This window comes from Periplaneta americana, chromosome 15 (assembly GCF_040183065.1).
Source record: "Periplaneta americana isolate PAMFEO1 chromosome 15, P.americana_PAMFEO1_priV1, whole genome shotgun sequence".
Lineage (NCBI taxonomy): Eukaryota > Metazoa > Arthropoda > Insecta > Blattodea > Blattidae > Periplaneta > Periplaneta americana.
In genome coordinates this window covers 139,640,931-139,665,905 of record NC_091131.1, presented here as the reverse complement: position 1 = coordinate 139,665,905, position 24,975 = coordinate 139,640,931, and the positions used below count along the sequence as shown (strand labels likewise).

At 37.2% G+C, this 24,975-nt stretch overlaps 1 protein-coding gene across 2 annotated transcripts in view; it reads right to left on the bottom strand.

Moving 5' to 3' along the window:
* LOC138715404 (pickpocket protein 28-like) overlaps positions 1-24,975 on the bottom strand; it is a 196,643-nt gene that overhangs the window by 107,093 nt on the left and 64,575 nt on the right. For both annotated transcript variants that reach the window (XM_069848266.1, XM_069848267.1), the window contains exon 2: positions 20,788-20,989. In XM_069848266.1, the coding sequence (XP_069704367.1) occupies positions 20,788-20,989 (202 nt within the window). The remainder of the gene's footprint in view (positions 1-20,787; positions 20,990-24,975) is intronic.

The following is a 24,975-nucleotide window of genomic DNA, read 5'->3' as shown; positions in this document are numbered from 1 at the left end:
CTATAACGGCTGGATGGAAAATATTGTACTGACCACAAGTTATACATATACGGGCTTACTAATAAAAACTCTTTATACAGACGTTTAACTGTCTTATACTTATACAATGAGTAGCTCATTTATACGTCGTGTGTAAATTCCTTACTAATAATCACTACATACGTCGCGTATAACAGTACAACTGTTACACAGCTACGTCATAGTTTCGTCATTACTTCGTTACGAAAGATAATAGAATCACGGCCGACTTGATGCTCGCTTTGCTTCTTCCTTACCGGCCTTGACAATTCATGTTGATTCCTGTGTTAAAGCTGTAATCGAGAAAATGTGAAATTTCCGCCAGATGGCATTAGCTGCCAAGGTTCGCTGAGGAATGTGTGTATGGTTTCTTGTGTGATTATACTTAAATATTGTGCTTCTTTCTACTGGTAAGTGAGTTTATTGTGATGTGATTCAAAATGACGAATTGTTGTGTACCATTGTGTACTTCGAATAGAAAAAAGAGTGGAGGAACAATATCATTCCACGAATTTCCGAGTGATAGAGAAAGATGCGAAAAATGGCTTAAAGTGATTTCACGCCAAGACTTCGTTCCAAACAGCAACTCCCCATCTTCAGTCGTTTGTAGTTTATATTTCAAGGAAGAAGATTATTCTAATATTAGAAAATTTAGACGATTAAAACCAAATGCTGTGCCCACAATATTCCATCATTATCCTAGGTATAAAGTGACAAATATCAAAAGACCAAGACGAACGATTACTGAAACTGATCTCCCTCCACCAAAGAAACGCAAATCTTTTAGTAATATTGGTTTCTCACTATTTGAACAAGATGTCCCGAGTGGCTCAACATCAGATAGTGACATTTCCGTCTTGCCAGTTGAAAATGACCATAAAGCCACACAAACAGACGCTGTCAACATTGACGAGCTCAAAAGAAATATTAACAGATTGCGTGTGAAAATTACACGACTTAATCGGGTGTTACAAGAGAAGCAAGATGAGATAACGAAAACAACCGAAAACTCCAACTAATCGAAAGAGATCCGTTACATAAGGAACTGGAAAATGTAAAGAAAGAAGCAGATGAAGGCAGTATTCATGCAAAATTTATCCTAGATCACCTGCTTATTCATCGAAAGAAAATACCAAGGTGGAATAGTGAGACAATCAGAGAATGCATAATACTGCAATACATATCTCCTAAAGGTTATTCCCATATACGATCAAGAGGTTTTTTTTTTTTTAACTGTCTTCTAAGAGAACACTCACGAGATATTCTGGCCCTACTGATTGCTCGTCTGGTGTCACTCCTTTGATTAAAGAAAGGTTGGTCTTAGAGGCAAAAAACCTGTAGGTGAGCGGTTTTCATCACTTATTGTAGACGAGGCTGCAATCAACCCCAAGATAATATACGATCGCAAGCTTGATACTTTTTTGGCTATAAGGAAACGACAGAAGAACAAAGAAATGAGGATGAAATACTTGATATTTCCAAGAAAGAAGTAGTAGCTAATCGAGTCTTGTGTTTTGTTTTAAGGGGGCTCTCAACCAGCTACCGTATACTATGTGCATTTTTCTTCACAAAACAATTATCAGGGCAAGAGTTACTTATACTAACATTGCAAGTGTTTAGTGAAGTCGAGAAATGTGGTTTTATAGTTATTAGAATTGTTTCTGACAACCATAAAAGCAATACTACAATGATGAAGCATCTTTCAGGTGGTTCATTGAAACCCGCGACCACACACCCTTGTGATGGAAACAGAAAGTTATTTCTAAGTTTTGACCAGTGTCAAATATTGAAAAACATCAGAACCCAATTCCTGGAACGTGAAATGTCTGATGGTACTGGAACAATCTCAGGGAAATATGTAAAATTGTTACACAAACTCCAAAATGATGATACAGTGAAACCTGTCAGATATCTCACGAAAAAACACGTTGAGCCTACTGCATTTGAAAAAAAATGAACGTTCGAAGGGCAAAAGAAATATTTTCTCCATGTGTAATTGCTGCTATTAGAACATTGAAAGAAAATGCAAGCTTACACCCTGAAGCCCACAAATTCAAAGATTCTAATGCGACATTGACTTTTATGGAAAATATCAACAAGTGGTTCGCAATGCATGATATTAGCAATACACATTATCATGTGGAAAGTAGAAATCATGATAAGCAACAGTTCTTACTTTTGGATGATTATCGTCTAGACTGGCTAGAAAATTATTTCCTTTCTTATCTCCATACAACGAAGTGTGCAAGTAGCACACGTCAAAAAGATTTCCTAACTAACGAGACATATGAAGCTATCACGTTGACAACAAAATCAACTGTTCTCTGCATTAAGTATCTTTTAGAAAATGGGTATCATTATGTTCTTACTAGAGCATTTTCAAGTGATCCTGTTGAGTCACTCTTTAGTACATTGCGCCGTATGTCCGGGTCAAATGACATGTTGGAAGCAAGGATAGTGAACTTCAGTTTACAAAAGATATTGAAAACGGGTATTTTGTGCGTGTCAAACCTTAGCAATGTAGAGAACCATGTATCTGACATCACAGATGGACGACCTATTCAAGAAGTAGATATTGCAGATACCGCTGCTGCACCATATAGTATTCTTGAGTCAGTTTTAAACATCCTGCAATAGCTACTAAACCAATCAGGTAAGCTATAGGCATATTCAATGACAATTAGTCATTTGATTTACTATTTGTTTCAGTGTTATCAGTCATTCATCGTTTTCTTGAACGGGCAGTACCATTCATATCAAACAAGAATATATTAGAAAATTTGTGTTCAGAAATTGAGCCGTTTCTGTGTAGATGCCCTCTCTTGCAATGCCCAATTTGTGACGAAGACGGCCAAAAACGACTTGCTAATATCATTACTGTGAAATCTGTTAGGCCACTTCAGATAACATTGCAGCAGCTTTAACTGAATAGCTTGTTCCTTCGAAGAATGTGGCTTATAATCCACTGAGTCGCAAAATCTTGAAACTATGATTCTTGAATCTGTAATATCAAGTGGAATGTATCAGTGCAGTGAGTGAAATTATAAAACTTAGTACAAGTTATGGTAAATATTTATCCTAAGTGATTATTTAGAAACATCGAGGTTTAGGCTAGGGGTGCTACTCAGCGAATGCACTACAAAATTACGCCTCTGTCATCATGTTATTTAAACTGAACAAGTTCCTATGTGTTATCTTCCCTGCTTTTAAACTCACGCTTTTACCATAATTAACAGAACTAAACATAACACTTATTATTTTGAAAGAGTGATGGAACGGAGAAAAATTCTGTCCGGCGCCGGGATTTAAACCCGGGTTTTCAGCTCTACGTGCTGATGCTTTATCCACTAAGCCACGCCGGATACAACCCCGACGCCGGTTAGAATCGTCTCAGATTAAGCTCCATCTCTTGGGTTCCCTCTAGTGGCCGCCCTCTGCACTACGTCATAGATGTCTATGAACGCAGGACCGAAGTCCATACATGTGTTGAGGTGCACTTGAATGAGTGACTGGTTGGCCGGGATCCGACGGTATAGGCGCCGTCTTAAATCACAAAGTGATTTATTACGCATATCATATATATTTTGATGTACCGAAGTACATATGATATTTCCATGCAGATATTCTGCGTCATCATATGATGAAAGAGTGATGGAACGGAGAAAAATTCTCTCCGGCGCCGGGATTTGAACCCGGGTTTTCAGCTCTACGTGCTGATGCTTTATCCACTAAGCCACGCCGGATACAACCCCGACGCCGGTTAGAATCGTCTCAGATTAAGCTCCATCTCTTGGGTTCCCTCTAGTGGCCGCCCTCTGCACTACGTCATAGATGTCTATGAACGCAGGACCGAAGTCCATACATGTGTTGAGGTGCACTCGAATGAGTGACTGGTTGGCCGGGATCCGACGGTATAGGCGCCGTCTTAAATCACAAAGTGATTTATTACGCATATCATATATATTTTGATGTACCGAAGTACATATGATATTTCCATGCAGATATTCTGCGTCATCATATGATGAAAGAGTGATGTAACGGAGAGTATGTACTTCGGTACATCAAAATATATATGATATGCGTAATAAATCACTTTGTGATTTAAGACGGCGCCTATACCGTCGGATCCCGGCCAACCAGTCACTCATTCGAGTGCACCTCAACACATGTATGGACTTCGGTCCTGCGTTCATAGACATCTATGACGTAGTGCAGAGGGCGGCCACTAGAGGGAACCCAAGAGATGGAGCTTAATCTGAGACGATTCTAACCGGCGTCGGGGTTGTATCCGGCGTGGCTTAGTGGATAAAGCATCAGCACGTAGAGCTGAAAACCCGGGTTCAAATCCCGGCGCCGGAGAGAATTTTTCTCCGTTCCATCACTCTTTCATCATATGATGACGCAGAATATCTGCATGGAAATATCATATGTACTTCGGTACATCAAAATATATATACTTATTATTTTCTTATTTATTATTTATAAGTGTTATTATTACTCTTTAATCATTTATTTTAATTCATATTGAGTATTTCTTCTGTGGACATCAGAGCTTGGCAGACAGCGCCTCGTGGTGGAATTCAGAAATTATCCAATTTCAAGAAAACATTACTATTGTCAAGGCCGTATACAAAAAAGCGAAGAGACATCAAGTCGGCCGTGATAGAATACCTGAGGTTCTCTATTGCATCCGGTAGAACGCTCTAGTGTGGCGTGTTAAGTATCGATAGTACAACTGGCTCTAATTGATTACCACACTATATTTTGGTCAAAGAGTACAAGCTATAGTAATATCACAGTATAATAGATACAGTCACGCAACTCATACTATAACATATGCCAACATTTGACAGCTGGGGCGACAGTAGCCCTCTAGAGGTAGGCAAGTTAAAAGTGTGCACACGACATATGATAACACATCAGAAAACGGGTTTTGCGTAATTTATTTTATATTTTTATGCTATACAATAAGTGTGTATGGTTCTTACTAATTCTACTTTACAACCCTGGAAGAATTTCACACGCAGTTAATCTACAAGTTTCAGAAGCTGAGAATAAACGTAATTCCTTCTGCTCCTTACAACTGAATCATGGCCCTGATCACGTATCATGGTTTGAAATAATATAATTGTTCGTACGTGGACGGTTAATTCAATTCATTCCTACATATTTATAAACCATTGGAACTCTATATTTCCTGTGAGAAGAGTCAAAATTGTAGGGCATATCTCGTAGGGTACATCGCGTGGTGAACTCCTCTCCCTATTTCCTGAGAAATTAACTATTTTCCATACTGAAAATTGGGGTAAACTCGGCCGCTGAGGTAAACTTAAAAATAAAAAAGGGGAAGATTTAAACCTTAATTTGACAGACATTGATTTATGAAGTTCATTATTTTTCTTTTTATTATTATTATTATTATTTTGAGTTGCTAATAGTGCTGATATTATGGTTTAAATTTTTATGGAAAGTTTACCGCATTTTACACTACATTTCCAGTTTTCACACATAAGCTTTATTTTAACTTACCCTACCTATATAATACGTAATTTACATGCACTTACTGTTATTATGACGTAGGTGAGAACAAATGAATACATAACTTTGTTGAAAAAATTGTAACTTCAATTAACTCAGAAAATGTAGGCCTAATTTTATTTTCAGAGCAGAAGTGGTGTAAGTCAAAACTGGGTAATGAGGGTTAAAGTAAACATTCTGTAAAATACAGCGCAAAGTAGCAGTTAATATTGAATTTATTTAAACTATTAGTAGTCAGTGAATAGCACGAAGGATATATTAATTGCTACTTTGCGTTACATTTTACAGAATTTTTACTTTAAACCTCATTACCTAATTTTGACTTACACCACTTCTGCACTGAACGGCTCAAATAATCACTGGTAATGTAAAATCAACACCAATAACAGTCATGCAAATTATTACAGAAAAGATTGCTTTTTATATTAAATTTAAAAAGTCTCTTTTATTTCTTGAGAACTTAATACGTCTGCCACATGAATCTGCACCAACACAGAAATTTATCGACACAGTCTGGATTTATTCAAGAAGTGAATATTTTGCAAAAGGATTATAATACGCCATGAATTCTTGAAAAAATTAACACCATAATCCCTACTTGAATGCAATATAACATTCAACTTTTGAAAAATATAAAGGAAAAAAACACGAATACAAAAATTATGGAATTACTTGCATTAAAAACTCTAGATACATTATCCAAAATGGAATGGTTACACATTTACACATGATCTCTGCAAAACAATTATATACTGTAACAGGTATTTACTTTGTTTTTATTTAAACTCTCCTTCCTGACATACAAATAGGTAACTGATAACTAATAAATGTTTTATAGAACACAATACGTAGGCTACCTACAGCGTGGATTATAGGTTATGCCTGAGTTATGATTTTCTCTTGGTCTTGAGGGAATCTGAAGAACGACAAATTCGGAGATTTAAACTTGTTGTTACTGCAATTTTCGTCATTGCACACATTGCCTTTATTCCGACGCATGATTAAAACGTTATTATAACATCTCTCATACCTTTAAAGCACGTGCTGGCTGTATCAACCCTATGACCAGTGCCTTGCCTGCCGCTTGAGCGCTAGTGTCGTGAATGTTGGCAAAAAGAGTGTTGAAGTTGCGCGACTGTAAGTATTAGACTGTGGTAATATAATTCTAATTATTCTGTGCTCTTTGGTTTGTTCTTCTTTGGTTACTAGGCAACCATCATCATAAAATGACAGTCGATACGAACAGCTGTTAGAGGGGCGGCCATTTTTTCTCTATATACAACGCTTAAACAAGGGGTTTCGTGTATATAACTACTGCAAAGCAATTGCCATTATATAGTTACAGGCTGTTTATACGTCCATCGCTTCTGCATGGTTTATTAGTAAAGTTTTCTGTCTCAACTATGCATAAGTCTAGTATAAAAACTATACATGGTTTATTAGTAAGACTGTTACTGGTTGGGTAATCGTTCAACTTTGCTGAGGCATATGGACGTGAGGCCAGCAGTCTACTGGTCGATCTTACAAGGGACACCTTTGACCTCGAACGATCGAAACCGCACGAAAACATGCTTAGAATAACAATCGATCATAAACAAAACAGTGGTGTGTGTCATTTCCATGCAAAACGTTGCATTCTACCTCAAGTGACATTTTAATAGAGTGAAACAAAGTAACACGATATCAATACCATAGGAGGGAAATTATACATAATTCAATGACGTCAGTGTATGATTACATTTTCAATCAACAGTGCCAAAAACTCTCTGCTTAAAGTACTTATAATAGCAAAACACACATATACAGCAGTACCACACACCTGATAGTGCTTATATTAGTCCTCAAAGTGCAGATGCGTGATTTCAATAAAGTGGCTAAAACAAAGTGGAAGAGAACAATGTGCACACCTCACAAAAGCCACGTTATCACATTCCAAATCACTTTCGCATTCACGCAGACCAATATCAATAGCCACACTAATGACATTTTCAAGTGATGATGTTGCTATGTCAATGTCATAACCTGGCTTTCGCCAAGCATATTGCTACATAGGCTTATACGTAAGTGCAGCAAATTGATTGTAAACAAATACTCATTGGAGAGTATTTGTTGTAAATCACAGAGTGAAGTTTCATGATGAAATAACGATCATGTATCTTCACTTATGGTTTGGCACATTGTAGTAGTACAAAATCGGTAATCCTGATATAGAGCTTATATTGCCGAAAGAAGTAAACATCAAGGGGTTGGCAATATTTTGTTGTTTTCGGTGGCAATATCTTCAGCATAACATCTTTGTTTGGAAAACTTGCATCTAGAAGGGTATGATCTGTATGACCTGACCAGGAATCACACAACAATATGTTCTTTTCACTTATTACATGTTCGCCAAGGACTGATGTTAGAAAACATTTCATGTGTTCTTTAGTCAATTTTCCACTTTTGCTTGCCTCCACATGAATGTTTCGTGGACAGGTTGTTTCAAGTTTCTTTGATATATTTGGCCCGAAAGTGTCTTGCGTCTCTTTAAAACATATGTACAACTTGTTTGCTAGTCTGCCTGTCATTGATAAAGCCACATCAATTGTGTAGCTATGGGTAGAGCTATGTACAGACTGCAACACACTAGCTGTAGTTTTCTCTCCTATGTGGGACAGTGTTGATGCTGAAGACATTTCATACTGGAATTGACTCTGGTCACTGTTCCAAACTGTTCCTTTCTCCACACCCTCCTCTCTTATAAACATGTTCACTTCCTCCACAACTGTTGTGCCTTCTGATGTATACTATTATCGTCTTCTATGTTCTTACGTGTGACAAATGTAGTAATATGCCTGGATGAAATGTCATTTTCACGCTTGAGATGGTCGATAAAGGAAATGGAAGCTTTGAAATTGTCCAAGTCAACCATTTTAGCCGCTTCCAATGCCCACATCTGCAGATGCCAATAGTGAACTGTAGATCCATACCTCCTTCCACTATCAAATTGCGATATTACATGCTCTTTTATAGTTTGTAATTGCGACAGTCTGTTTCCTTTGAAACTAGCTTCTGCTCGCCGTTTGTTAGACACATTAGCAATTTGATTTACTTTTAATGCGCTTATAGCGCTTCATTAGTTTGCTATAGGACTATTGTAATAGTCATCATAAATATTCTCCAGTACGCTGTCATCAGTATCTTCTAATACACTGGATCTCGACTTTTTGGGTGGAGAGAGTTCGTATTCACTCTGACTTGACTGTTCCTGTTGCTCTGGAGTTGAACGTCGTGTACTGCTTGAACAGCCACCTTCATGTTCAGATTCCTCCTCTCCTTCAAAATTAATATATCTATCCAGCGTAATGTCATGTATTTCTGTGTCATCCCCATTATATTTCTGAATTATTATGTTATATAATATATCCGCGAACTCCATATCCTCGGCCCCGATGTCATTTCCATATTGAGCACGTAGTAACTTTGCCCCTAATATTTGGACCACTTTCGTAGAATTAATTCTCTCATGATATCACTGCACTGTACACAGTTTACACAGTAACCCGCTTGCGAACACTCCAAGACACAAATGCGTACTGCAGCGATACCATTCACGCAACTGGAGGACTGGTTAGTACAGCTACAATATGCCACATGGCGCTAGCAGACAAGTGCGGAGTTTTGCATGGAAATGACACACACCACTGTTTTGTTTATGATCAATTGTTATTCTAAGCATGTTTTCGTGCGGTTCCGATCATTCGAAGTCAAAGGTGTCCCTTGTTAGTCCTGTCGCACCACGGATTTTTATTATCTAATTTTAAAGGTGAATTCAAACCTGAAGAGCCACCGGCGTGGCTCAGGCGGTAGCGCGTTTGCCTGCCAATCCGGAATTGCGCTCGGGAGTGGATTCGATTCCCGCTTAGGCTGATTATCTGGTTGGGTTTTTCCGAGGTTTGCACCAACCGCAAGGCGAGTGTCAGGTAATCTATGGCGAATTTTCGGCCTCTTCTCGCCAAATACCATCTCGCTATTACCAATTTCTTCGACGCTAAATTACCTAGTAGTTGATACAGCGTCGTTAAATAACCAAGTAAAAAATCTGAAGTACACGAGTGCAATTGAATCGTTTGTTTCAGAAACAACACTTCTCCACTGTTTGACGGTATATGAGTTGTTAGCACAATCGCAATTACCGACTGAAATGCTACAGTTTTGTGCAGAAACAACACTTCCATCACATAACTGCTGCTTGCAAACTTAGTCGAAAGTTTCCGTTTTGTGCAGTAACAACACTTATCCTGGAGAGGTGCTGTTTCTGTTCTCCACAAAGAGCGCTGCTAGTTTCCTTCAATAGTACTATTCCAACATGGCGTCTAGTAGTGATGAGGGAGCTGTTTTGTCCGTAGTGAAAAAACAAAAGAGAAGATTTAAAAGTGTTGAATACAAACGAGAACATGTGAAAAGAACATGGGGTTAGAAAATATCAACTATGCTTCTAAGGTGGTCGCAAAGAAGAAAATTGGAAATGATTGCAAGTGAGTATGCCACAGTATTAATGTTTACCTGTTCAATAGCGTTGCTGTTGTCATGAAAATCATACTTTGCAATGTAACATGATACATAATATGTTAAATCCATATTTACTCCTGTTATACTTTTCGTCACATAACATAATCTCTCTTTCCTTCAGGTGTAAATTGAAGTGCTTTGGAAGATTATTGGAGGGGGATCGAGAAGAAATATTAACAAACCTTTATGCCAAAGAAACTAAAGACGAACAGGATTCGTATTTACAAGCATTAGTGGAAGTAGTGCAAGTTAAAAGGAGACGTCCGCAGGGAGATGAACCAAAGAAGCCACGTTCGCGTAATTTCAAGTATTATGTGACATGTAGTTCTGGACTACAACAAGTGTGTGCCAAAGCATTTCTAAACATGCATGGTGTGACAAAGGGTCGCATTCGTCGTCTAACATCTTTGTTACTGCTTGGAAGATCTCCAAAGGATTTGAGGGGAAAAAACACTTCTGGAAATGCAACTTCTGGGGAAGTGTGTATATTAGTGGAAGATCACATACGCTCATATCCAACCAAAAAATCTCACTGCTCATCAAGAGAAATAGAATATTTGAGCGAGATGTTAAATATCACATTAATGCATGCCTCCTTTATGGAGAAGTATCCTGACCAGCAGGTATCCTACTGGTTATACCGCAAAATTTTTAAGGAGCGATTCAGTCTATCATTTGGGAGGCCACAAATTGATACCTGTTGTACATGCGAACAACTATCGGTAAGGATGAAAAGTCCATCGCTGAATGATAACGCCAAACGTGTAGCAGGAGCAGAGTTTATTGTCCATAAAAGAAGAGCCAAAAAGTTCACCAAAAAATGGAATATTGTTCTAATCTCTGCAAAGAAGACAATGAAACTGCTTCAATATGTACAGATTATATGCAGAATTTGCATCTGCCAGAGATACCTGTGCAGGAAGCATTCTATCTCAGGCAACTTAATGTTAATGTATTTAATATACATAACTTGAGGGATAACACAGCAAAATTGTACATATATCACGAGGGACTGGCTAAAAAAGGTCCAGATGAAGTCTGTTCATTTATCTTAGATTACATAAGCAACGAGTTACCAAACACAACAAAGTACCTACACATCTTCTCTGATAGCTGCCCAGGTCAGAATAGGAATAACACAGCTGTTCGATTTCTCAAAACTCTTGTTACTATTGGCAGATTAAAAAAATATGTACCATTATTTTCCGATTCGTGGGCATTCCTTCATGCCCTGTGATCGAGATTTTGGTGTTATAAAGAGGAAGATTCGCACATCAGACAGAATCTATTCAATAAAAGAATACATAGAGTTAATAGTTGCATCAAATAAGAACAACATATTCTCTGTTCAAATGGTACAAACTGCAGACATTTTGGACTTTAACCATTGGTGGAAGACCTATTTCAAGAAGTCTGTTCTGTCCATTGAGTCCATGGGAAGAGGAGTGAAAAGAGATCAGAAAGTAACGTTTCATGTGAATGACTTTATGGAGTTCCAATATGAAGTGGATCATATCTCAGGAAGGAACTTTATTGATGGACTGACTGTTCACACTTTCAAGTTGTTCCTTTCTAGAAGTGTGCTTCCTATGCTGCCCAGTGCTTCTGCTTATCCACATGGCTATGTGGCTTTAAAAGAAAAGAAATTATCGGACATTAAGAAATTGGAACCATACATTCCAACAGAATATCATGATTTTTATAATGAACTATATACTTGGCCAACGACATCAACTGATGACTAATCATGGTGAAGCAAGAAAACATACTAAGGAAGAGTAATGTTGTGTGTATGCTTTGATGCAATCATGAATTTATTATTGACATAATTAAAAATGTCCTGTTTGACAGAAACTTAGTGAACTTCTTTTTCTTTGCAAGTAATATTTTCTGCATTTTAAGTTGTGATTATTAGGCAGGTTATGCTGTGAAGTTTGAATGAATGGGTTTAAAACATGTTCTCTAACTTATATTAGCATTTCTATATTAATTTAAGATTATTAACATTGAGAATCTACTTGTTGTTCCTGTTATTCCTACTGTTTGTTTCAGAAACAGCACATCTCCTCCAAGTTAAACAAATTCTGTAGATGTGGGTATTGAACTCATTCAAATAAGCAAGATGTCAGGATGTTTGTATTTAGTAAATGATCAAATGAAAAAAATACCACAAGTGTGAACAATAAAATATGCCTTACAGAACGTTTTTTCAATTTCCTGAAAAATGTTACTGGAGGGAGAAGTGCTGTTTCTGAAACAAATGATTCAATTAATAAAACTCAAATGTGCTGTAAATGATTTCACGCTTATAAACAAATTAATAAGAAACTATTTGAACAATACCACGATTTTTACATTACACTTTCTGAATATATATTACTGTTGTTAATTTAAAATAAATAATTTAAAAAACAAGTCAAGAATAAGCCTAATTTAAAATTAACAAATGTCATTAAAATATAGAATTGGGTAGAGTTTGAAAACGTTAAAATCCAACTGCTTTTTAACATTATGAAGGAAGTAGAGACTTGTATAATACCTATGAATAAGAAATGGGTGTCACAGGCGTAACTTAGGTTTAAGAGGTTAGTCTCCTGATTCTAGGCTACTTTCGGATATGGGTTTGAGTTCCGCGTAGGTTGATTTTCTAGTTGGAGTTTTCCGAGGTTTTCTCGACTGTAAGGCGATGTCAGGTATTCCTAAGCGAATCTGTGAACTCCTCTCGCCAAATAACACCTCGCTATCTCCAATTCTCTCGGTGCTATCTTTGCACTTGATACAGCGTCGTTGAATAACCGCAGAATCATTTAATATTTTTGATAAATTTGTAATGCTAATTGATTATTATATGTTTTGTTATAATTCCTATTTGTTACGTTGTTTGTTGTAAGTTAGGCAATAAATTGCTAATCAAAATTTATTTCTTTGGAGATGACAGCGACTTACTCGTATTATATTGTAGTTATACTGACACTTCTTTACGTCACTGGCTATACTTGACCTCATTATAACGGAATACGTACGTTAATAGTTAAAGGAATGAGGTGTAATCATTCATAACAATACACATGTAGGAAAGGCTAATTCTTTTGGAAATGATTAACAGTCACTAGGTGTAAGCCAACCATTTTATATGTATAAATTTTCACAACTGAAATCAGACTTAGTGTCGCTGAATAAAAAAGAGAAGGAATATGCTTAGTATCTCATTATAAACCACAAATAATATTAGGGTTATGGAAATTGGTTAGATCTACTTCGAACTTGAAATGGAGTCTATTAAACGTACTGTCATTACTCAAGTACTACCAATCTAAAAGCGGAAATCGTGTAATCCAATAGTGAAATTAGCATGAGTTTTTATGAAGGATGGGTGGAGCGGAGAAAAATTGTCTCCGGAACCTGGACTCGAACCCGGGTTTTCAGCTCTATGTGCTGACGCTTTATCCACTAAGCCACACCGGGTTCCAGTTCCGATGCCGGATTGAATTTTCTCAGTTTAAGTTCCACCTCTTAGTTTCCCTTTAGTGGTCAATCCTCATGCACTCTGTCACAGATGTGTGACAGTGGCACAATGTCCAACATACTAATGTGCAGAGATGCACTCATTACGAGTGACTAAGTGGCCGGGATCCGACGGAATGAGCGCCGTCTTAAATCACTAAGTGATTATATACGCATGTCATATTATTGTGATGTACCTAAGTACGTATGATATTTCCGTGCAGGAATTCTGCATTACCATAATTATGATGAAGGATGGGTGGAGCGAAAATATCATACGTACTTCGGTACATCACAATAATATGATATGCGTAAATAATCACTTAGTGATTTAAGACGACGCTCATTCCGTCGGATCCCACTCCATGTAGTGGTACTCACTCCACCCACCCTATGTAGCGCTACTTTAACGACATTCAGATTTGTTGTCTGACAGTCATGTCAACTTTCCAGTTCCATTGCGTGTTTAACTAAAGTAACGAATGGATCACACGTGTCATGGATAAATACACTGTGTCCGACATGAAACCTGCCGATAAAGAAATGAACTAACTAGACATCCATAAAAGTTACATAGTATATGGCCAGCTTGCACTAAAATGTAGAGAAACTCAACAAGTTTTTATGTCGTGAAATTAACGAACCTGTTATTCCTGTTGTGTATATACAGATTGTTTTCCAAAATGGCTTCATTCGCACACCGCAAGAAAAAGTGCAGTGCTGTTATTGGTTAGCAGAGTTTAAGTTTCCGGTTACAGTTCAGCGGATATTTCTTGAAAAATACTGCCGTGCAGCTCGTGATAGGCACACCATTGTTCAGTGGTACAAACATTTGCTAGAAAATGGAGACTTTCAGCGACATGGTGGCGGCGGTAGGAAGAGGACGTCGGATGAAAACGCCGAAGCCATTCGTGAAGCATTCACACGAAGTCCACGGAAGTTAAATGCTTGGTGTGGATTAACCAGTTCAGAACTGATCGGACCTTTTTTATTCATAGAGAACTAAGTGAATGGTGCGGTATATCTCGACATGCTTGAAAAATTTGCGCTACCGCAGATTCCAGAGAGGTTCACCTTCCAGCAAGACGGAGCTCCCTCTCATTATTGGGGACCAGTCGTTGAAACTTTACACAATCATTTCCCGGGACGATGGATTGGTCGTGGTGGTCCTATTGCATGGCCCCCACGATCTCGTGATCTTACACCATTGGACTTTTTTCTTTGGGGATTCGTGAAAGACCGTGTCTACAATACCAGAGTGGATAACCTTCAAGTGTTACGTCAAAGGATTATCAACACAGTAAGATCTGTAACTCCGCAGATGTTACACAATGCCTGGAGAAAGACTGAATACAGGTTAGATGTGTGTCGTGCTACTAGAAGGGGACATGTTCAGATTTACTGATGGTGACATAAACTTGTTGAGTTGATTAATATTTTTCCATAATTTGTTTTTGTGTATCATAATTAAGGAATAAATTATTTAGTATCTTTATCGGTAGGTTTCATTTCGGACATTCTGTATATTAGCTATATATATTTTATCCATGTACGTGTTTTAGTGCTTTTAGTGCGAACGAAACATTTGTGTGTATATGCGTAATTACAGTAGGCTATAATTGTGAACAATAAACAGTATAAATTAGTTGATGTACGTACCATTTTTCCCAAGGCGATAAGAAGAAAAATTGTAAATAAAAAGGTAGGAGCCGATAGGTCGACTTAAATATAACTCAGCTAGTGAGTAAACGATTGGGTAAACTCACTAATCGACATTTCAATAAGGAATGGTACACCAAAAATGTTTCTGGTTATGTGGATGTCCAGTAAAGAAATGAATTATGTTATTATACATGCATCTTGTTCGGAGGCGAAAGTAGTTGGATAAAAGTAGGTTAACCGACATGAAACATTTATCTGAATGGATTTCTAAGCACGAATCTTTAAAATCGCACGTAAATAATGTTACTGACTTGGCACTTATAGCCCACGTCACCATACCCGGTACTCAACTTGACACTGCGTATTAGCAATCTGTAAGACGTCACAATCAAGAAGTAGGTCTAGATAAAAACAGGCACATTCTTTGTAAAATGATTGACTGGATAAAATTTTGTGGTATGTTTGAACTCGTACTACGTGGACATGACGAAATACAAGAATCACAAAAAATCGCGGTATTTTTCTAGGCTTAGTGAATTTAATTTGGGAACTAGATACATTGTTGAGCGACCATATAAATAATGCTACAGTATTCAAAGTTAACAGCAGAAAAAGAATATTTGCTATATTTCAACAAGAAAACTATTGATCGATTTGAGCAACTGAAAACCAGACGAATGAATTTCTTGTACAAATAAGTTGTTAGTGTAATTTAATGTAGGCCTAAATAGTGTAAATAATGTGGACTGTGAACATATTACCGGTATTAGTTATGTGGACAAGTGTCTCATAACTTACAAGATCAAGGAAGGAGGAACACAATGAAGGAGAAACACATTTAAGGTGAGGCTCTACTTACTGTTTAAAATAGCATCGTAGCTAGTCTAGATTTATTTAACATAAATAATTTGTTGATCGTGACACAGTTTATGCATGTATAAATTTGTAATTAAGTATATAGGTCTAATTAAATATACCCATAAATTAAACCTAATTATACTATTAATAATAATAATAATAATAATAATAATAATAATAATTAACACCAATAATAATTTTGCATGAATATGAACTAGACCTACTTACATGAATAACCGAGTTCAAAATAAATTATTGAGGTGTCCCACCAAATAATATATGCACGAGCCGCCACTGCACAGCAGAAATTCTCTCTTTCATACAAATGATTTTGTAACCAAAGACTCCTTGTTGTAGGGCCTACGTTGTTCATCAACACTGTACAAATCTGACCTTTTCCTTCCCAACTGTGAATGAATTGTTATCATTATCAAAGAGTACAGAAGTGAATCATTATTCAAAATCACTGTCTAGAATGACTCATTGCGGACACAAAACGAAAACATTCAAGTGTGGAATTCTTAGGATGCAGGATATTCTGCGCTTCTATCACTAATTTTATGCTAATTCAAACAAAGTAGATCGAGAGTGTGGTATTTTAAAGTACACTTTTTGGTCTACCGCTGTGGAGTAACGGTTAGTATGCCTGACCGTGTAACGAGCGGGCTGGGTTCAAATCCTGGTTGGGGCAAGTTAACTGGTTTAGGTTTTACCGGGGTTTTCTCTCAACGCATTAAGAGCAAATGCTCGGTAACTTTCAATCCTGGACCTGGATCATATCGCTGGCATTATCAACTTCATCTCATTCACACTCTAGATAACCACAGCAGTTCATAAAACGTCGTAAAATGACCAATTTAAAAAAGTACATTTTTTCAGGGCGTTTCATAGAGAACATCTCGAGCAAAAGTACCGAACACTTCTCGTAACACATCAGGTAACAAGTACTACCTACGCCAAAACTAAACAAGAGCCAATACAAGTAGTGTACGCTATGTGCTAAAACGTTGTCTTATTTTGAGGATATCTAGATATTTTGTCCGAAACTTATGCTGAAAACATTTAGGCTCTGGACTTCATTCTAAAGGAAACAGGCATGGACATAGATTCTCTAAAATATATGAGACAAAGAGAAATGCAGTTAAAGAGTTAATTAAGATATTACATTAATTAATTAATTCATAGTGTTCTGCCCAAGGGCAGTTCCTGTAATGCAAATCCCGCATTCTCCAGTCTTTCCTATTGTCTGCATTCCTCTTAGTCTCCACATATGATCCATATATCTTAATGTCTTCTATTATTTGATATCTTCTTCTGCCTCGAACTTTTCTCCCGTTCACCATTCCTTCCAGTGCATCCTTCAGTAGGCACTTTATTCTCAGCCAGTGACCTAGCCAATTCCTTTTCCTCCACCTGATCAGTTTTAGCATAATTCTTTCTTCACCCACTCTTTCCAACACAGCTTCGTTTGTTATTCTGTCTGTCCATTTCGCGCGCTCCATTCTTCTCCATACCCACATTTCAAGTGTTCTTCACTTCATCATAATGCCCATGTTTCTACACCCATACAATGTCACACTCCACATAAGCACTTCACTAGTCTCTTTCTTAGTTCTTTTTCAGAGGTCCGCAGAAGAAGCTCCTTTTTCTATTAGAAACTCATTTTCCATTGCTATCCTCCTTTTGACTTCCTGGCAGCAGCTCATTTTACTGCTTATACAGTAGTACACTTCCAGTATGTGAAGCTGTTCACTTGCCCTACTGTCTCATTTTGAATTCGCAAGTTTAACTTTTTTACTTTTCTTTCTATGACCATGGTCTTCGTCTTGTTCGCATTTACCTTCATCCATAGAACACCATACAAATAAATATAATTTGAAACTGAATTTTCTTTTTCAAAACTATCCTAATCCGATGAGTTCATTGTCAAAGTTGTCCTTTTGCTCCGATTTCCTACAAAACTGTTTGAAATAACTGTACAACTTTTAGGAGAATATTTATGAAACATCTAGAAACAATTTATTTCATTGCAATTTTACACCAGAAGAAGATGCCTTTCATAAAACACTTAAATTTCTCGTGTTACAAGATTTTCATGTTTAGTGGAAAATCATCTACGACTGATAAGAACAGTTTTGCAAATCACCTGCTCATATGATAAATCTGCTTAAAACGTAGAAATTATAAATTAAATCAAACATATTACTTGTTGGACTTATAAAAACGCCTTGCGTAAGCAGTTCAGAAAACAAAATTGTTTTATTATCATTTGAGTTCAGAGTATATAATTTAATTTATATGAGAAGCAAATATCCAAAAGAGACTTTGTCCTTCAAATAGAACTTTAGAATATGAACAAACAAAGCATTTTATTACCTTACCAATGTTAAAATTGTGTACTGACTATTTAATTATGAATATCAGTCTATTCAGAAAGTAGTAAAACTAAGTATTCAATTCAAATAAAATTGTCATTGTAGAAACTTAATATAAAAGTTTGGATACAGTTGTATTTAACTGAACAGATGGACATAATTGGTATTGTTGGTCACAATGTTTGATTGGAGATACAAATTTATTGCAGTGACTTTATGAAGTAGCTTTGAAACCAACTTGATCTAAGTTAAAGAAGACTTAAAAAAAGGAACGAACAAAATTTCATCTCAAGAAAACATCCAACTGTATTGGCTAAATGTGCTTTCATAAGCCTTTTTTTAAACATGAAAACCACTATCGTCTTCTAAACAGTCACACATTGGAGTTTCTCTTCATCTGGGATATTAGAAACAGGTACATTGAACAGGTACATTGATCAAGAGATTTTTATACCACTGGAGATCTGCCTCGTTGTGCCAATTCTCACCAAAGAGTTTGACTAGAATTTTCTTCAAATCTTCTGTCTTCTCAACGTCTATGTTCAACAGGTACACCATACTTCCTTATTTCATTAGCTTCTCTTCTATTCAAACGCTCACCTTTCTTTCTGGGCTCTTGATTAGCATCTCCTACACTCACAGTACTATCTCATTAAAAGACAATTGAAGACCTTCTCGAAATAAGGATGTAACCAAAAAAACTATAATTCATGTTTCAGGAGAAAAGAAAACAATTTTAAGGGCATATTTCATTAGGTCTATATTTACTAGCAGAATAATTTGACTAAACAAGGATACAAGTTTATTCAAGTATTGAATTCAATCATTTACTTACTTACTTACTTACTTACTTACTTACTTACTTACTTACTTACTTACTTACTTACTTACTTACTTACTGGCTTTTTAAGGAACACGGAGGTTCATTGCCGCCCTCACATAAACCCACCATTGGTCCCTATCCTGAGCAAGATTAATCCAGTCTCTATCATCATATCCCACCTCCCTCAAATACATTTTAATATTATCTTCCCATCTACGTCTCGGCCTCCCCAAAGGTCTTTTTCCCTCCGGCCTCCCAACTAATACTCTATATTCATTTTTGGATTCGCCCACACGTGCTACATGCCCTGCCCATCTCAAACGTCCGGATTTAATGTTCCTAATTATGTCAGGTGAAGAATACAATGCGTGCAGTTCTGTGTTGTTTAACTTTCTCCATTCTCCTGTAACTTCATCCCTCTTAGCCCCAAATATTTTCCTAAGCACCTTATTCTCAAAACCCTTAACTTATGTTCCTCTCTCAAAGTGAGAGTCCAAGTTTCACAACCATAAAGAACAGCCGGTAATATAACTGTTTTATAAATTCTAATTTTCAGATTTTTTGACAGCAGACTGGATGATAAAAGCTTCTCAACCGAATAATAACAGGCATTTCCCATATTTATTCTGTGTTTAATTTCCTCCCGAGTATCATTTATATTTGTTACTGTTGCTCCCAGGTATTTGAATTTTACCACCTCTTCAAAAGATAAATTTCCAATTTTTATATTTCCATTTCGTACAATATTCTCGTCACGAGATATAGTCATATACTGAATTCAATCATACTATTATAAATGATGACTTCAAAATTACTTTTCGCACCAAAGTCTCACATTTTAATAACTTGATGTTACATTCTTTTTCCGGGGAGATCTTCAATTACGTTTTATTGCCAATTACTGGAATATTGCCAACATACCAGCTCACTATAACACGAGTCAGCTCTGTAGCTTATACAATGCAATACATTCTGGAGCGTTAGTTTCCTTGGTGGCTGGGCTGTGATTCGCTGGAAGTGACAAAGTCATGTCTGAATATATTCAATTCGTGGACATAGTTCTTTTTTAAAAACACCTGAATTTTTTAATTGTGTTATATAGGGAATAGACATTTTTCTGATAGGTATGAGTATACTGAAATTTGCAGATAATCCTACTAATGAGAAAACAAAGTTATATTCAAATTTTGTTTTTTGGACACAGTCGCTTTTAAAATTTGCTCCTCATATGAACTATCAACGTCTTTTAGGTAATATATACTGTAGTTCAAGAAAATGATAGAGGAACTGAATTGTTGCTAATTGCGTAAAACGTATAATGAGAAATATCGCGACATTCAATTTTGATTTTATAAAGACAATTTGGCAATTTTACTTTATCTTGCCTGCAGTTTAAATGTATATTTGCTGGAACCTACTGCCTCTGCTAATTATATTCTAGATTACACAGCGACGCACCTTTCGAGCAAATGCAGCTTCCTGTCGCCAACAAACTTGAGTCCATGAAGAGTTGTCTTTTCGCAGAATTCATGAAACAGATCGTTGCAGGTCTTGCAGTTGCAGGAGTGGCACATTCCGCCGTGTTTGGGTTGAGAATGCCTGCCGGGACTGTCTGTGTACTGCTGCACTAGCAGAGGGTTGCGGTTATTGCGACTAATCTCTGCAACACATATCAAGAACAGGTATGCAACAATTTACAGCGTGCTTATATGTACCATATACTTCTATATTATACTTACCCTGTTCAGACTACTTTACGCCGTCGGTACGGACTCATTTTTCGATGATTTCGGAGAATGAGATTCTAATAGATTTTCATCTGTATCCATACACAGATTATGCAAAGTTGCGATCTTGAAACATTTAATTTCCAAACAATCATTTTCACAATAAGGCACTCTTACATGACTGTAAAATTAGGAAAATAAAACACTGGGATAAATAAATAATTGTTAAGAAAAATTATATTCTCGAGAACATCCAAATGTACGTTAAGGATATCACAAAAGAAATTAAAGAAAAAAAAATACATACAAATTATAGGAAACACTTAGCTATAACAGAAAGAATCCGTAACTAAGTAAGAAATTGGACCGGCTTTATGCAACAAATGGATTAAGACTGTCCCTTTCTGGCCTTTTTTTTTCAATGTTCAGTCAGAGGAACAGTAATGTTCAGAGTGAGACAAATCCTTAACCGGTCCCAGGACTACTTGCATGGATGCGCTATCGTGTATAGATGAGGAGGCGAGACCCGGCATGTGAGCTGTGTGACGTGGGCAAGAATGAGCTATCAGAGAGAGAGTTTAGGTTCGTTCCAACAACAGCCAGAAACCGTCCGTAGGGTCCGGAACGGTCAGAAGTAGTCAGCGGATTGAGGCATGTACTGAGGAGTGAATCTCTCGCGCATGCGCATACACACCAACGTATCCTGGGTACTGAAGAAAGGCATGATCGACTGTTAATGTCAATGAGATTAAGATGGGAAGTGACAGTGCACTCGAATAATAAAACAAGAGATGTAGTTTAAATTTTCTCCAAAAAGAAAGAGAATGAAAATTATTTGGGTATTGACATAGTTAATTACAATTTCAACATGCAACTTTGATTAAAAGTGTAATAAATGAGGTACATAAATTAATAATTAAAAAATAATTATTTTTAGATGAGAGTTCCACCGTACACGACATTGGATTAGCAAAATTCTTGCCTTCCATATATTTTGTAATTTTTTTATAGAAAATTATCGAAATTCTATTCTCTACAATTAGAATTAGAATTAGCTGCGAAACCATAATAATGAAGCATCCCGTTCTTAGCAAAGATGATCACAGTTATAGCATCTCTGAATTTAGTACATAACGATCCGTGAAAGCGTTCCAACGGCGTCCAGTCCAATTTCAATCCCATAGCAGATGCTCAACTAGCGTATGCGCATAAAATGGTACAGGAACCGTACGTACATGAACTGATCCATGAACCACTTGTTGGAACGAAACTTTTGTTTCATGATAATGGTTATTAGGGGAGAAAAATTCTCTCCGGCGCCGGGGATCGAGCCCGGATCCTTGGTTCTACGTACCAAGCGCTCTAACCATTGAGCTACGCCGAAGTTCAATCCACAGCACCGGATCGAATCCCCCTCCTCTAGCGTTTTTCCCTTTGTGGCCCGGTTTCGATCCCCGGTGCTGGAACGAAGTTTTCTGCTCTAATAACCATTGTTACCATAATAGATAAATTTTGTAGGACCAACAATTAATCTTCACCGTAGTTGTTTCATGATGGTTAATATTATACGAATCTACCGACACAGAAGTTCATCTCAAACTGAAAAATATCTTCCCACTCCATACACAATGGCGATGTAGCCAAGGGACATGATAACGTCACAGGACAGATCTTGCCTCCTATACTGTAACTTTTAATTTGGAATGAAATGGAATTTTCTCAATGTCCTTTGAGTTTGGCAGGTCATGTTTTCGCGCCTACATGAGGTGTTATTCTTATTGTCTTGTTTTCGAGCCTGTTGTAATTCTGTGGTGTTCAGACTGAGTACCGGTATCATTGTTCATCAAATTCGCGACTGTTAATTCTGTGGTGTTCAAACTGTGTATCATTGCTTATAAAAATAACATTCGTGTGATAGATGAGATTCCAGACTACAAGTTTGTGTATTATAATGTTATGAAATGTTACATAACGGGCCATATGAATAAAACTGAAGGATTTCCTTCAAAGCAAGAGGTTGAAGTATAAGGTTATGCTTCGAAGCAAGAGGTTGATGTATGAGCATATGCTTCGAATTGTAAGAATAACCTCTACCTTATCCTTCAACCTTCTGCTTCTAAGACAGGAGCATGTGCTCATAAAAGTTGTTGTGACGTTTCATGTTGCAATACTGTGTATTTGTCGGCGCTCTTTGTCAACTGAGTGCGGGTGTTCGGTTTCATAAAGGAAAGCGATAAGCAGCCGCGTTAGGCATCCCAATGAGTCAGCAACTTCCTTCTGATGCTAATAAACCACACTCATTTCAATCACAACTAGATAAAGATTCCGCGTGGTTAAAACTGGATCTTCTGGTTCAGACGGCGGTAGCTGTGCGCCCCTTGAAAGTACAATGATATTTGTAAGCTACACATCCCGGAATATTAGAAAAATAGACACAAGTTCCAGAAGTGCAAAGGAAAGGAAAAAGAGACAGCATTTCAGAAAATGATAAAATATTTCGAAGAAAATTCGGTATACTGATAAATTCCTCCTAACATGCGTCTTTGCAGTGGTCATAATAGCATTTTTAAATATAATTGCGCCTACTAGGCCTATGAGTGTGAGAAATAATGATAGTTAAAGTTTCTGCGTTAATATGTGTACATCAATAAAATACGAGTAGAAAAATTATGTCAATGCAGTGACGTGAATAGATTTGAAGTCCTTCCAGTGGCAGGTTCCTCTGGCTCTAAAGTATTTTCATCTTCATTTAAATTCTGTTTATTTTCTGTAAAGTCATAATTATGATCATGTAGGTACTTCGCTAGCCTACATTGTGCAACACAAACAAACAATGATTGTTGGGACGTTTGAGGCAGCAATTGTACAGGCGTATTGTAGAATAGAAAACCTACTTCTTAGTTGGCCAAATGAAAGTTCTATTATAAAATAACTGTCTCCTTATTTTAAAATATCCGATTTCAATATGATACCATGAGCCATGGACAGTATTTTTAAATCCACTTAACACATCATGAACTGATGAATTTTTCCTTATTCTACAGTCATGAACGGACCCTGATCAACTAGCTGTAACACTCGTAAAGCGTTCTTTTGCATTGCATGTAGCCTGCAACATGCTGATCATTTCATGATCATACCAGCATGCTGTGTAGGTTTAGGAATACACAAGATTCCAGTCTAATACACTAATAGCATTCGGAAAATTAAATTTCTATAACCATTCAGTTATTACAACAGTTGTACGTATCTTGCAATGATGTTGACAACTTGAGCCATATGTTCGCTTATTTTTTTAGATACACTAATAACAGGTCCCGCGCCGTGGCGTCGTGGTCTAAGGAATCCTGCCTAGGACTCGCGTTACGGAATGCGCACAGGTTCGAGTCCTCATGGGGGAAGAAATTTTCTCATGAAATTTCGGCCAGTGTATGGGACCGGTGCCCACCCAGCATCGTGATACACTTGGTGAGCTAAGATAGGTAGCGAAAATCCGGTTTCGCAAACCAGCTGTAACGGCTGGAGGGATCATCGTGCTAACCACACGATATCTCCATTCTGGTTGGATGATCGTCCACCTCTGCTTCGGCTTTGGGACGTGAGGCCAGCAGCCGGCTGGTCGGTCTTGGCCCTTCATGGGCTGTAGCACCATAGATTTACTTTTTACTTTTACTTTTACACTAATAACTGTTTTACTCATAGTGGTGCCATGTATATCCATCTCTTCTGCAATACCTAATTAAAATCTCGGGATCGACCATAAACTGCAAAAAATAAACAAATAAAATAAAATCAAATCATCATTTTCATTTCCGAGGATGTCTGACTGGCTTTAAGAGGGCTGGATCCGATACGAGTCCGCACACTTAGGCACGGTTTGGTTCACTGTGAGCTCTATAGGCCTATATCCGATAATTGT